The 14,360-nt window shown below is 44.1% G+C and overlaps 2 protein-coding genes across 6 annotated transcripts; one reads left to right on the forward strand and one right to left on the reverse strand.

Moving 5' to 3' along the window:
* Positions 1-670: 670 nt before the first annotated feature.
* nadkb (NAD kinase b) lies at positions 671-8,418 on the reverse strand. 3 transcript variants are annotated; one of them, XM_056420581.1, is made up of 12 exons: positions 8,313-8,418; positions 6,854-7,147; positions 6,659-6,742; positions 5,976-6,105; positions 5,457-5,565; positions 5,098-5,183; positions 4,490-4,592; positions 4,166-4,338; positions 2,517-2,616; positions 2,270-2,427; positions 1,620-1,702; positions 671-1,520 (listed from the first exon to the last, which is right to left on the reverse strand). In XM_056420581.1, the coding sequence occupies exons 2-12, from the start codon at positions 7,144-7,146 to the stop codon at positions 1,361-1,363; spliced, it is 1,479 nt and encodes a 492-aa protein (XP_056276556.1). In that variant the 5' UTR covers position 7,147; positions 8,313-8,418; the 3' UTR covers positions 671-1,360. The 3 variants fall into 3 exon arrangements, with proteins under 3 accessions (XP_056276556.1, XP_056276555.1, XP_056276557.1); XM_056420580.1 differs by having other exon boundaries at positions 671-1,702; XM_056420582.1 differs by lacking the exons at positions 6,659-6,742; positions 6,854-7,147; positions 8,313-8,418 and adding an exon at positions 6,401-6,512 and having other exon boundaries at positions 671-1,702.
* Positions 8,419-10,174: 1,756 nt separating this feature from the next.
* gpr160 (G protein-coupled receptor 160) lies at positions 10,175-14,342 on the forward strand. Of its 3 annotated transcripts, XM_056421087.1 has the most exons (3): positions 10,175-10,701; positions 12,443-12,631; positions 12,727-14,342. In XM_056421087.1, the coding sequence occupies exons 2-3, from the start codon at positions 12,479-12,481 to the stop codon at positions 13,417-13,419; spliced, it is 846 nt and encodes a 281-aa protein (XP_056277062.1). In that variant the 5' UTR covers positions 10,175-10,701; positions 12,443-12,478; the 3' UTR covers positions 13,420-14,342. The 3 variants fall into 3 exon arrangements, with proteins under 3 accessions (XP_056277062.1, XP_056277061.1, XP_056277060.1); XM_056421086.1 differs by lacking the exon at positions 10,175-10,701 and having other exon boundaries at positions 12,249-12,631; XM_056421085.1 differs by lacking the exon at positions 10,175-10,701 and having other exon boundaries at positions 12,249-14,342.
* Positions 14,343-14,360: the final 18 nt, after the last annotated feature.

Raw genomic sequence — 14,360 nt, forward strand, 5'->3', positions numbered from 1 at the left:
GCTTTTCAACAATTAATGTCCTTTAAAAACAATTATTAATTCATGTATTAATTTTTGATTTCACTAAAGCACGAAGACTTATTCATTATTATTTTTTTAAATGGCATTTTTAGGACTGATTGCTATTTATTCTGACTTAACATACTATACTTTGACATACGAACTATTTATGACTTCCTTGACATTTTACTGTACTTTTATTATGATATACATATGTATACACATATATATACATACATATATATATATAATCAAAGTACAGTAAAAATATATATTTATATATACATGTATTTATTTTTTTACTGTACTTTGATGATATATATACATATATATAGAGATAAACACATATATAGATATATACATATATTTATATATATATACAATATACATGCTATGTGTATATAATAAGTAATACAATATACCCATTGAAAACAAGCTGCAAAATGTAATACAAAAAAGGAAACCCCCAAAGATTATCCAGAACCAATCTTAACATTGAATAATAGAGTAATATAGGATTTTTGGGCATTTTGCTGAATACTAAAAAGAAACGTGCCTTCCCTCAAATCCACTCGTCAGTTCATCATTATATATATATTATATATTTCATGTTATTTAATACGAATGAATTGTTTAGTTCTCACAGACCAGACTGAACAAAAGACGTGGCTGAATATTTACACTTTATTTTCGCACTACTTCCCTTCACAGTTTAGTGATCATGATAATACCACGAGCGCTGGAAGTTTCTCCAACTTGTTCTATTTAGTTTTGTTCTACATCGTGAAATCTTGACCTGTAGAATTAAAGAAGAAAGCAATCGGGGAAAAGAAACAGATCCAATGAATAAATCCTCCTTCCCAGCTTCTCCTCCGACGTTCGTCCAGAACAATCACTCAATTCAGTTTGCAGTATTCGTCAAGCTTCCATCTAAATAAATATGACATGAAATACATTTATCCTTTACATGTACACATTTACATTAACACTGTTATAACCCCAGAGTTTGACAGTACAGCCTATATCTTACACACTGAGCATCATATTGATGAAGTGTTCCATCTCAAGACAACCCAATATTCTTTCGTAATATGAAAATATTGTAGTCATTTAAGTAACAATTATGTTGTTTTTCCCATTTCTGGGAGAGAACCATGCTTCCTCCGTGTAAAATACAGACACGACAGCAGATTGTTTTTGCGCTCTAATGCAATGAGATGCTTTCTCGAGTGGATGAAATACTCATCTCAGAATGTGCATAAGCATGCGATTCATCAGCTGACTCCGTCGTCATACGGGCTCACGGTCCGGTGTTTATGCGTCGAGTCCAACGCGGCCACGAGAAGCGGCGGCGGCGGCTTCAGCTCCCGGCGTCCGACGAGTCGGAGGCATCTTCCAGCCGCGCCTGCCTCTTGCGCACGTTCCAGTGCAAACACTGAGCCAGGCTTTCGAACCAGTCGTACACGAGGTCGTGGCAGCAGATGGAGGGCACCGGGTAACAGGATGTCGTTATCTTGATGCTGTTTTCGAGAGAAAAAGCAAAAAGGCTAATTAATCCTAAAAATAGAGGAGAGGAAAATAAATTCGACATGATGGAAGCGACGGCGAGAGATCTCCACCAGTCTCCGTGCTGGATCTCCTGCCTCTTCCTGCCGTCAAACGACACCCAGGCCGTGTTCCTGGCGTCGGGGGACAAGGTGATCTGAGGAGGAGGAGCAGACGCACAGTTACGGGGAATCGCAACCGACCGACGGGCGCCGCCACGGACACACGGTATCTCGGTGCAAGACAAAAATGTCCTTCAGTATTAATGAATCTCAAAAGAAAGGACACATATGATCACATTAACATAATTATCGTGACATAAAAGACGACGAGGCAAAAGCAACTACGAGTATTGCCTTGGAACGATTTAAACTCGTTTAAAAGGTAAACAAATAAGGTACGAAGTCGTTGTTTCCCCATCACAGGAGGACAACGAGGAGAAGAAATGCAGAACCTACCGGACTTTTGTTAACAAAAATGAAACGTGTTTATAAGCTGTGCATAGAGACAACACATGCAACACACAGGCGACACGTGACATCCACACATTCTGTAGATTGTGTTGGATAAAACCATCATAAAAAAACACCAAATGAGGGAAAGTTCCTTTGGAAAAATGGTGTTCACCCTTCGAGGAGAGTTCAGAGACGTGGATGATTATCTTGTGATGGCCAAAAAGTCAGATTCAGACCCTCTGTTGTCGTGTGTTCCACTTCATTCTCACCATGAGCTCCACCCCGGCAGGGACGACGATGGGCCGGAAGGAGAGTGAGTGTGGGCAGATGGGGGTGACCATGATGGCGGGTACATTGGGGTGGATCATGGAGGCCCCTGCTGCGGCCGCATACGCCGTGCTGCCTGTGGGAGTGGACACGATCACACCTGGAGGACGGAGAGAGAGAGAGAGAGAGAGAGAGAGGATATCAATGTATTCATGGTGTACACGGGTCGGGAGGAGAGAGAGCTCCTACCGTCTCCCTGCACAGAGGTGATGAGCCGGCCATCGAGGTATAAGTCCACGTTGGACAGGTAGGAGGACGGGCCTCGGTCCACCACCACCTCATTCAACACCTGAAAACACAAGTAAAGATTAGAAAGCATTCGGGATCAAAATAGTGACCGTGATCATGTTGATGACCTTTTCAATTCATGGTGTCACTGCAGTGCCATCTATAGGCCAGATGTGTTCATGAGCATCCATATCCATGTGGATTTGATAACCAATAACAGCAACATGGGAGAGATGATGACAGAGTGCAACAATCATCTTTTCCAGACTCAATCCAATATGTTTAGAACCAAAAATACAGAAAACTGGATGAAAAGTAGGAGGAGGGCCGACGAATTACATGTGGAGAATAATCTGTTGATGTAAGAATGTGATGGGACTTAATTGAAGGGTTTGTGAAGACGGTCCGCGATGTGGAGCTTTAGAGATGTCCGCGTCGTGTTTCTATCGGCAACCGAACCTCATCGGTTTGTCTTTAACAACAACTTCAAACAAATAAAAAGCAAAACAACGGCACTGCCGCTTGCCGTCTGATGTGGACACGCTCTCGACAGTGAGGACGTCTCCAATGTGGAACTCCTTTTCGCAGACAGTCGTTATAAGAGTGTGATCTCTGCACTCAATCAAATAAATCTATGAATCAAGACTCGGAGACCAGAGCGATCCGTCACTGCCGGTGATTTATCGACGAGACGGAGGAAGGGCGGAGAGCTGGACTGAAAATTACAAACTGCAGCAGTGTGTGTATGTGTGTGTGCTCGCTCGTGTGTGTGTGTGTGTCTGCAGAAGTCGGGCATGTTGGTAAGTTACAGTGTGTGTCGGACCGAGAGCGTCGCAGCTCATTAAATATGGATTTGTCGTCGACTGTGTGCCGTTGACGCCCGCCGGGGTCTCCATGGAAACTGGCTCAACAGAACTTCACAAACGTCCTCCTACTTTTTCCCCTCTCATATCTGCGCCCAGCAGCTTTATTATGGCTGTTCCCGTGGCAACGCGGCTCGCTCACTGAGCTTGTAAACACGTGCAAGTGCAACCCAGGACCAAAAAAGGAAACAAGGGACACCGACAGATTAAGCCTCCGTCATCTCTGTGGATTTACAGCATCGTTTGAGTCATTAACGGGGACCAAATATAATCACACGCCTTTTAAAACCGAGAGCTACGGAACCAGAGGAATGAACTAAAGAACTGAAAGTCCTCCTCTAAACACACCTCCAGCCGTTGAGTTCTCAGACGTGAGGAGAGAACAATGCATTGTGTCCATGGTGGCGTGACGCTGATGTTCCCGGACACAGCCCTCCTTCAACTTTCATTTTAGACGAGCGGGGAAGCTGAGCGTTATTCATTCGGATCATCAGTACCGCGCCTGATCATATAGACCGACTCGTCCTCCCACAGCACACTTCCTTATTGTGTAACTAAAGCTGCACACAGGTTGTAGCAGCTGACTCCAGCCCTCTAGTCTCCTGGCACCGGTAACAATAAACTACATTCAGTCCCAAAGTCCTCCGGTTGAATGACTGGAAAAGTCCCTGCAGTGAAAAAGGAGGAAGCAATGGGAGGCGTTACCCTGCTGGGTGCGTTTCTCCCTGATTATCCCCGCTGTCCCACCTGGAGCTGCAGGGTGACCTTCCCGGCCTCGTTGTTGGTGTGTCCGTGAGGAAGAGGCCGGTTGTGTTCCGGCGGCGGCGGCTCTGGGCTGTGAGGCGGCCGGCCGCTTCTCTGAAGCATGTCCTTCACCACCTTCACCTTAAGACGACTGCGCAGAGTGATGGCCGCGTTGCCTGAAAACACACACACACACACACACACAGACACAGACACAGACACACACACGCATTACCTGCTTAGTGTACCGAAGCATACGTTGATGTATTTCTATGTTGGACTGTTCAGGAGAAAATGAGTGTTTACATATTAGACGTAACTCTCTACCTTCAAACACTTTGGCCACTTCCGTCTTGTAGGACTCAAATTTGAAGGGCGTCAGGAAACCCAGGGATCCGAGGTGGAACGCCATAACCGGCGGGACGCTGCCCTGCAGAGAGAAGATATCTGACTGAACAGCGAAAACTACAGGACACACTTTTTAAAATCTGTTCTGGTATCATTCATGAGCTCATTATGAGCGATCACACAGGAAACTAAATATTCAGGATACTTCTATGTGAGCTCTGGCAAAAATGCAGTTTTTAATTTGAGCATTTTATGTATTTTGTCTCTTTTGATATTCAAAAGGTGTTCGCAGTCCAACTTTGTGACTATGTTGTCAACTTTAAAAAATCAAATATTAAAAATGGTTTGTTCTTGATTTTCATCATTTAAAAACAGAGGGAATTCTTTGTAAAGTAAAACACAATGATACGACATAATAATACATTTAAAAAAGTTAATCACAGATGTGTACAAAGAGGAGACAGGGCAAGATATAACGCATGTTTTTGATTTCCTTTAAATGAATACTGAGACAAAATGTGTGTTTTTATGTCGTATATTTTTGTTCACGACTGCGTGAAGTGACCAACAAATAAACGTGTGATGACCTGGAAGAGAGAGGAGGCGTAGAGCAGAGTCCCGTCCCCCCCCAGACAGATGATCAGGTCTATGCACTCAGAGATATCATCGTAACCTGCAGGCGCACAGAAACACTGCTGGAGTCAACAACTATTTTCATCTCAAAAATGTAAGAAAAAGGAGATTATTTAACTAAATGTTGCGTGCAGAAGTAGAAATGAACATTTTAGTGGATGACTGTGCTCACGTGTAAGAAAGGACACACTGGACTTCGTTAGACTCCATCATAGGTTGAGATATTTAATGTTGAGCAACTCTAGATTCATCTAGAAAGCTTTTGTTGTTATTGAGCGAATTAAGATTCCACACGCAAAACTGTGAGTCTCACCCTCTCTGAAGGTGCACAGCTGGTTGCGTATGGAACCAAAGGCCTCGTCCTTGGACAGCGAGGCGTCGTCTGCCACCCTGCGCTCCACGTACACCATCATCTGCTTCTCCTGAGACACACAGACGGGCTTCAGAGACACAGGAGGCGTCACCGAGAGGACTCGGCACACGCCAGACACGCGGGGTTTACTACGATGCCGCCCGTATGGAATGTAAACGCACGTCTCCTTGGACAAAACACAGCTTGTTTTGGAAACTTGGTGCCAAAAGGCGCGTCAGCGGCGTGAGACCAGACTGAAACACGTCCGGTTCATTTGCTGGATTACTTTTGTTCGGATCGCTGTTTTCCAGGGTTGCAAACGGGTCCATTTTAATAGGAGCCAATGATATTGTATTATTATTTGTGTATATATTATTGCATAACCTGTATGTACAAATGCTGCTGTAGCCACAACATTTCCTCTTTAGGGATATATAAAATATGTATCTATCTATACGTTAAATACCAGTATTTCTGTACCTCCACTAGAAACCTGCAGAGCTCTTTGAACGGCTCGACGAGGGTCTCATCTCGGATTTTCCTGATGACAAGCACGTTGACAGGCGGTTTATTCCAGGTGAGCCGCTGGCTGGCTGGGTCCTGGATGTGCCTGAGAAACCAAAACATACACGCAAGAGTAAACAAACACATATTGTGCCTAAAAATAATAAGATAGATGCACAGAAACATAATAGAGCTGACTGTTACATAGCCATACTGCCTTGAGACTTTATATTCCTAATAGGGTAAAATGCCACTACGATACCAGGTCTTAGTCGAATATGAATCTCCAACAGCTGCCGTCATTCATTAACCGTTGTGACACTTTGATGATAAATCTGAAGGAGTGAGGTCCAAACTCCAAACCTCAGAATGTTAAATAAAAACGTCTTCCTCCTCTTTACCTGTCTCTCTCCTCTCTTGCGTGGCGGATCACAGGCATTGTGCAGACAACTGTGTCTGAGTTTTCAGATCAAGTCCGAGGAAACACTCTTTAGACCAGGTGACAACAAACATCCGTGGTCTGTTCTGTTAGCCATCCCATTTCCATGTACCATCCAATCACAGCATTCTCATCTTATCTTATCTCACAGTTACACAAGCGTTTCTGAGTACACAGCATATGCCAGTTTGCACACACAAAGTTGAACCCTCATGCTTACATGACTGAAGTTGGGTTGGGCAGGATACAGGCTTTGGGTCCAAAGTGAGTGGCTGGATACGGTCCATGTAGAAAGTGGGCTCTCCTGAGAGGAGAGAAAATGAGCCGGGCTGGTCAAGACACTACAGCATCTTGTCCCGGGCAACAGCGTTGTGGCAGTGGCACGGCGGAGCAGCTGGCGACCTGCAGAGCAAACCTCTTAGGAGAGCTTTCAGCTGTGTCACTCGCCGAGCCGGAGGGCTCCAAGTGCTCGCGTTGGCCTGGCAACCTCCGCCGCTCAATCTCCCCGTGCAGCTGTTCATGACTACACCCCGGTCGCTGCGTCCTGGTCGCCTTCCGCCGTCTCCCTGGAGACTTGGCCAGGTGATTCTGGTGCTTCGGGGACCTGGATGACTCCGGCAGCTGACCGGAGGTGGTTGAGGGTTGCGTCATGCCTCCGCCCGGCACCGCCAGGCGCTCCGACGATGGAGCGCTCTCGGAGTACTCCATTCTGGAGGGAAGCGAGAGACAGTTGCAGATATGTTTGCAAATTAAAGACGAGAAACGATGTACGAGAGGATTCTACAAGTCACTGACGAAACGGCAATAAAGTGGCAATAATAAAAACACAACAAATTTAACTACGCACACAGATCTGAAAAATAGCATGTTGGTATATCGTTAGGGACACAGTCAAAGACTCCAGATGACGAAACTTTAAGCACAATTCATTTTATTTTCACTCACATTCATCACTAATTTCATAAGGATTGTCACTTAAAGTAGAAATATAATAATTAGTGGATTATTTGAGTAGTTAGTTGATAAGTAATTAATGTCAAAAAGCATATGTGTATATTATGATTGTTGTTTATCGTTAGATATTTAACTAAATAACATCAGTTACATACCCAAACATGCGAAGACCAATAATTATACAACTTCAAGTGTATAAAGTATTCATTTGTAGATGATTCACATTCCAGCTCGCATAAATAGTTAACTTATGTCTCAGTTTGCTGGTTGATAATTAGTCATTCAAATATCGAATATGGAGTTGAATGGATGCTCAATGTGGTGCGTTTGTGTCCTTTGGGTTCATGTTTAACTTCGATAAATAATTAATGACTTGATCACTGAGGTTAGGTTGTTACTTTCAGGCCGACTGCAAACCGACTATAATGATTCGTTTATACGGAGTCCCAACAAACACAGACACATCTTGAATGGAGCTGAATTTCAGATTAAATATGGTTTGAAATGCATCAAACCATCGATCTAAGCCAACTAACCTAACCTAGCTAGCTGAGTTTTGTTATGTCAAGCAAAACGCATCACAGCATACTTTCTTTGTAGCATATGCGCTGCTATATTCAGAATTACGGTCATATTCATATGACGTTAGTGTTCAATATGTTTTGATTAACAATTTCACTTGGACCGAGCTCAAGTGAGATAACAACCTTTATTCTTAAAACACCATCACGTTAAGCTGACGTTAACGGACACGAGACAACCGTGTTGGAGGTGAATTGCTTGGTTAACCGTGAGATTCTAACGGCTCTGAGTGACGGTTGATTTGTTGACAGCGGACGTTACCTAGCGATACGTTTAGCTCGCTAGCTAAGCTATCTGACGTTAACCGGTGTGAACCCCTGAAGGAAACGAAGCCTTACTGTGTCAGAGAGAAGGAAACATGCTCATATCGCCACTAGCTACTTCGTCAAGGGCCCAATGAGTTTGGACTCTACGAAGACGTGTATTTAAAGATGGACAGCGCCGTCAAATCCATGGAGCGAATACGACAGACTGCGCATGCGCGAGATGGAAACGAGGTTTTCCTCGCGCGGTTCAGGGGGCGTCGCCGCGGGAAGGTCACTGCGCAGGGCCGGTGCTCAGTTAAAGCAACAGCACCATATTTGGCGAAAGAAGCGAAATTATTGTAGAAACAGTGTTTAAATCTAATCAATTAATAAACTGACCAATTGAAAAGGTAGTTTTTTGTTAACGATCTTTTATAGTTTTTGTTGAGCATACCTATCACACATAATACAGAGTGACGGGCTGAACAAGATTAACAAAGAATACAATAAAGAGATTAAATAATACATAAATTAATTGTAATCAGTTGTGGAGAGTATAATTACTTAAGTAGAATGTTGAGGTTTTTGTACTTTACTTGAGTATTTCAAATTGTTATATTTTGCACTCCACATGTATTTATGTTAAGTTATGCCACTAGTTACTTAAAAGAATACTACGAAATATGATCAACATATTAAATATTATTATAGATTAGGCTACTCAACAGTATATAGTAATAGTAATACAAATTAGCCCCACTGTTACCAGCTGCAATATTAAAGTGGCATGTACATTAATCTTTCAATGAATATAATCCATGCAGTAATATAATATATTCTGAAATGGGCCATTTCTGCATACATGAACAAAATGACCTTTAAAATATATTTTGTATCCAATGGTATATTGTGTCTGCTACACAAGTATGTTTTGAGGATACAGAGTACTTCTCCACTGTGGTATAACTATTAACTAATTCCTCTCTCAAATACAATCCAATTTGACAATTATTAAGTTGTTTTCCTTATTTAAAAATAAGAAATGTTGTCTCAAATTTGAAAAAAGGACAGTGGAAACTTTACAAAATGAATAATAATTTATGATTTAAAAAAATACAAATGAATTGCGCGAAAATTATTTCGCAATTAAATTATATTAATTGATTGATTCATTATCTAAAGACAAAATAAGAAATGCAAACTATCAATTGAAAAAAAAATCTATTGATCTTAAGAATGTCCAAAACCTGATCAGCAACAACAATTTATTTTGAATCTCTACATAAGTAAAAGAAATAAACCACAACAGAAAAAATATAACCAGTAATAAAATATAAGTATAATTAATCTAGAAATGTAGTTTAGTACTTCAAATGTTTAAAGTACTTCAAATGTTTAAAGTACTTCAAATGTGCTTCATACTTCTGATCAACTATTATTGGACGCAACATGCTAAATAAAAGAAATAGGTTAAGACACTATACAATTGATAACATAAAAGGATTTTAAAACTCCTTATTATGAACATGTTGATTCAGGCCAGAGGTTGTTGTGTGCTTGGGCATTGCTCTGCCTTTTGTGTAAATGAATGATTTCACAGACATAAATGGGCTTGTATCTGATTGTTTTAAATAATTCGTTGTTGAAACACAACTCCCTATTCTATTAAAACAATGATTGCAGAATAAGATTTAGGATTTGTGAACTTCCTTGTCAGAGCTGATACGTGCCGCCCATCTTCCTTTCCTTTCTTACAACCAGTCTTCTAAATATGCATTTTAAATGTTTTGCAAGTAAAAATTAAAAATCAAATACATTGCCAACTCAAATAACAGTAATATTCATATGATATAATATGATAGGATATCCACTTTCACTGTGAACTCTCAGTGTAGACCGCATGCCTGTGCTCCATTTCCTGGTTGGTGTATTGTCTCCGTAGACTCACTCAACCTGTTTCACGGGCAGAGTGGAAGTGAAACTTCGTGTGAAATCCCGGGAGTGAACAGATGTGTTAATACTCAGTTCATCTTTTGTTGTTTTCAGCTTCATAGATTCAATTTCAATTCAGTTTATTTTGTAGAGCTCACAACATTCATGGGGGGGGGGGGGGGAGAAACACCTTCACCAGAGCAGCTGAGGAGGGCTAGATGGCATGTGTACAGAGGTACAACACATTCAATGAATATGAAAGACATTCTGAATAATCTAGGCACGGCCCACATCCAGATAACCACAATCTATGTAAACCGATGAAGGTAGAGAGGAGGGGCACCAGCAAGTACCACGGCAGGAGGCCGGGCCAAAGAGGCGGGAGGCACGGCGAGGGAGGCAGCCACTCCTGTGAGACGCTTAAGGTTTCGGCTGCAAGTGTTACACCTGGAAGAAAAGTTTCAAAAAGGAGAAGAGGAGCGTGGTTTCTATGGGACACTGTCTCCCTGCAGACACGGGGAAACGAGTCAGTCAAAGCTGAAGAAAACTGGTAAGGCTGGTCATAAAAGTATTCTCATTGATCTGAAAGCCATTTTGTGTCTCTTCTCATTTGACTGAAGTAGGCTCGGAAACTATTGAAGGGAAATCTGCTGACAGTCGGTGTGATGTTTGGTCATGTTGCCAACGCTGTCGCTCAAACCACACCCAATCATTGAGATGGGTTAAATATTTCCGTCTGAACTTTAAAGCAGCTATAAACAATGTTTCTACATTGATAATTTAGCAGTGAAGCAATTTAGCTTCACTTCCGACCGCAGTGAGAAGCTGTTTCGAGAGGAAGAAACCGGCTCACCGTCCGACAACAGCAAGACACAGATAGCAAACAGCTGGTGAACACAGTGCGGCGGAAAAACCCACATATTTCCTGCAGTTGGAAGGCGTGCGTATATTCAGGTGGGCACAAACAAATGGATTATAGATTCAAGATTCAAGATTCAAGATGTTTTATTTGTCACATACACACACAGGGTGTGCAGTGAAATGAAAGTGGCAATGCTCAGCAGGAATGTGCAAGGGCAACAAGTACACACTATTTACAATAAAAAACAACACAATATTTACAGTAAGTGTGTGTGTGTGTGTGTGTGTGTGTGTGTGTGTGTGTGTGTGTGTGTGTGTGTGCCTAAGAGGGGCAGTTGTGTGGGTCTATGTGGGGGTCCTGGTGAGGTCGGAGTTCACAGTCCTGATGGCCTGAGGAAAGAAACTCCGTCTCAGTCTCTCTGTTCTTGCAGCGTGACTACGGAGGCGCCTGCCTGACCGCAGCAGCTGAAACAGTCTGTTGTTGGGGTGGTGAGGATCCTTCATGATCCTGCCGGCTCTGGTTCTGCACCTCCTGGTGTACAAGTCCTGCAGGGTGGGGAGTCCAGTTCCAATAGTGCGTTCAGCCGAACGCACTACTCTCTGCAGAGCCTTCCTGTCCTGAGCGGAGCAGTTGCCAAACCAGGCTGTGATGCTTCCTGTCAGGACGCTCTCTACAGCTCCAGAGTAGAAGGACTGAAGGATCCTCTGGGAAACTTTAAATTTCCTCAGCTGCCTGAGGTGGTAGAGGCGCTGCCTTGCCTTTCTCACCAGAGTGTCTGTGTTTGTTGACCATGTCAGATCCTCGGTGATGTGGACTCCCAGGTATTTATACCCGCTCACCCTCTCCACAGTAGTCCCGTTAATCCCCAGTGGTGAGTACGTCCTCTGTTGTTGTGCCCTCCTAAAGTCCACAATCAGCTCCTTAGTTTTGGTGACATTCATGATGAGGCTGTTGTCCTGGCACCAGAGTGACAGATCAGCAACTTCCTCCAGGTAGGCCTTCTCGTCGTTGTCGGAGATCAGGCCCACCACCACTGTGTCATCCGCAAACTTGATGATGGTGTTGGAGCTGAACCTGGCCACACAGTCATGTGTGTACAGGAGTACAGTAGGGGGCTGAGGACGCAACCCTGGGGGGATCCTGTGTTCAGGGTGAGGGATTTGGAGGTGTGTCTGCCCACCCTGACCACCTGTGGCCTGGCGGTCAGGAAGTCCAGGATCCAAGCACACAGGGGGGTGTTCAGTCCCAGCTCAATCAGCTTGCCGGCCAGTCTGGAGGGGACTATGGTGTTGAAAGCTGAACTATAATCAATGAACAGCAGTCTCACATAGCCCCCCCTCTGGCTGTCCAGATGAGAGAGTGTGGTGTGCAGTACCTGGGAGACAGCATCATATAAACTGCTGTTTCATGCTCTTTCTCCCCGCTGCAGCAGCAGCAGCGTTCCCCCAATGACCCGCTGCACCTGATGCAGCTCTGGTTAAAAACTCCGCCAGGCTGCACACCATGTATATCTCCATCCCCGCCATCCTGCTCGGTCTGGGAGGGAAATGTCTGCTCAACTGGGCTCTGGTTATCCTCCAGAGGGACGACATCTGCAAAAGCCTCCTGGGAGTTTTCAGTGTGTCCCTCGCTGTCGTCGACACAATCCTGACCCTGTTCTTCGCCGCCTTGCACTTCCACGCTGATAGATTTGTCTTCCTCCTGGGCTTGAAGCTGACCAGGTATCACGTGTGTTTGCTGGTTCAAATCCTCGGAGAGGTCTACAATGCTCTGCAGTGGCCTGTCGCAGTCGCGGCCGGTTGTGACCATTTCTTCACCGTCGCTCGGAGGCCGCACGCCGTCACCGGCAGGACCAGATTCATCGTCCGCTTACTTGCGACCGGCCTCCTGTGGTACGTCACGGTGCTCTACGTCTTCCTGCTGTCGGACTTCCGTCCCGTCATGGAGGATGTGTCTTACGGCGAGATATACCAGTGCTGGACCGTCCACACAACTCAGATCCTGCAGGTTGCCGTGTTTCTTCTCCTGTCTCTGGGCTGTGCAGTGTTGCATGCTGGGTTCAGCACGCGGTTCTTCACAAATCCTCCTTCGAGAGACCAGATGACAGAGCAAAGTCGAGCTCACTCCAGAAGAGACGCTGTTCATCAGGCCGTATTTATATTTCTGAACACATGGGCCCCGTTCCTGTGTTTTCTGGCCGTGCTCCTCCTGGCACCTGTGGGAATACCTGCATACCTGGGTCTGAACACGGCCTGGCTCGCCTTCCTCAACAGCTTTCTGATCGCAGTCGTTTTATGTGCAGTCGGTCCCGCCTCGCAGATAACGCAGGGCCCGGCAGCAGTTCCTCCCGACAGCTTCTGCGAGTGGAGATTTCCATTTATTTTGGCTGGAGAGGACCGAACATGACGGACACAAACAGAACTCGTGGTTAGAATTAGCTGCTTGGACCTCAATGTTTCATACCGAGGAAATAATGTGAACACCAAGCACCATGGGCGACCGGGCCTTTTGCTCGGCAGCGCCACGCTTGTGGAACGGTCTCCCTGACCACCTGAGGGCAACTCAGACACTGAACTCTTTTAAGACTGGCCTGAAAACCTTTTTATTCAGGAAGGCATTTTTTACCTTGAGTTAATTTATTGTCAGCTATTTCATTCTTATTTTTATTTTTTTTTTATGGGTTGCTTTAACTATGTTTTAATCGGTTTTATTTGTTTTCACTCTATGTGTGGCACTCTGAGATTCTTTGAAGGAAGAGTGCGATAAAAATTAAATGAATTATTATTATTATTAATTTCTGAAGAAAAGTTGGATTGCCCTGGTCGCAGCACGGTTTTACAAATGTCCCTGTGTGTGCATCACTTGGGCTCAGAATGAAAGGCCTCAACGACGATAAGATAAGGGTGACTATGGGTCAGGGGGTTGGAGGTTCAATCCCCACCCTAGTCGATGTGTCCTTGAGCAAGACACTCAACCCTGAATTGCTCCCTGTCGCCGCGTCTACGGTGTATGAATGTAACAGGATTGTAAGTCGCTTTGGATAAAAGCGTCAGCGAAATGACATGAAATGGTTAACCCTTCAATAGTCCCGCAGTGGCGAAATTCACATGATTACAGTGGCGAAGGGTTAAAGTGCACACAAGACAGAGTCATAGTTAGTGATTTAAACTTTTGGATGGATTGTCACGTTCGATGTGTTCATGGTCTTATGAGAATTAATCCTCTTGACTTTGGGGATTCCCGGACTTTTTATCTACCGTCACAAGGTTGACTTTTGTGGTTTTGAGTGAAATGTATGAACAACGATTAAACGGATGATTTGAATAATGGATTGTAATAAGTTTGGT

This window comes from Pseudoliparis swirei, chromosome 8 (assembly GCF_029220125.1).
Source record: "Pseudoliparis swirei isolate HS2019 ecotype Mariana Trench chromosome 8, NWPU_hadal_v1, whole genome shotgun sequence".
Classification (NCBI taxonomy): Eukaryota; Metazoa; Chordata; class Actinopteri; order Perciformes; family Liparidae; genus Pseudoliparis; species Pseudoliparis swirei.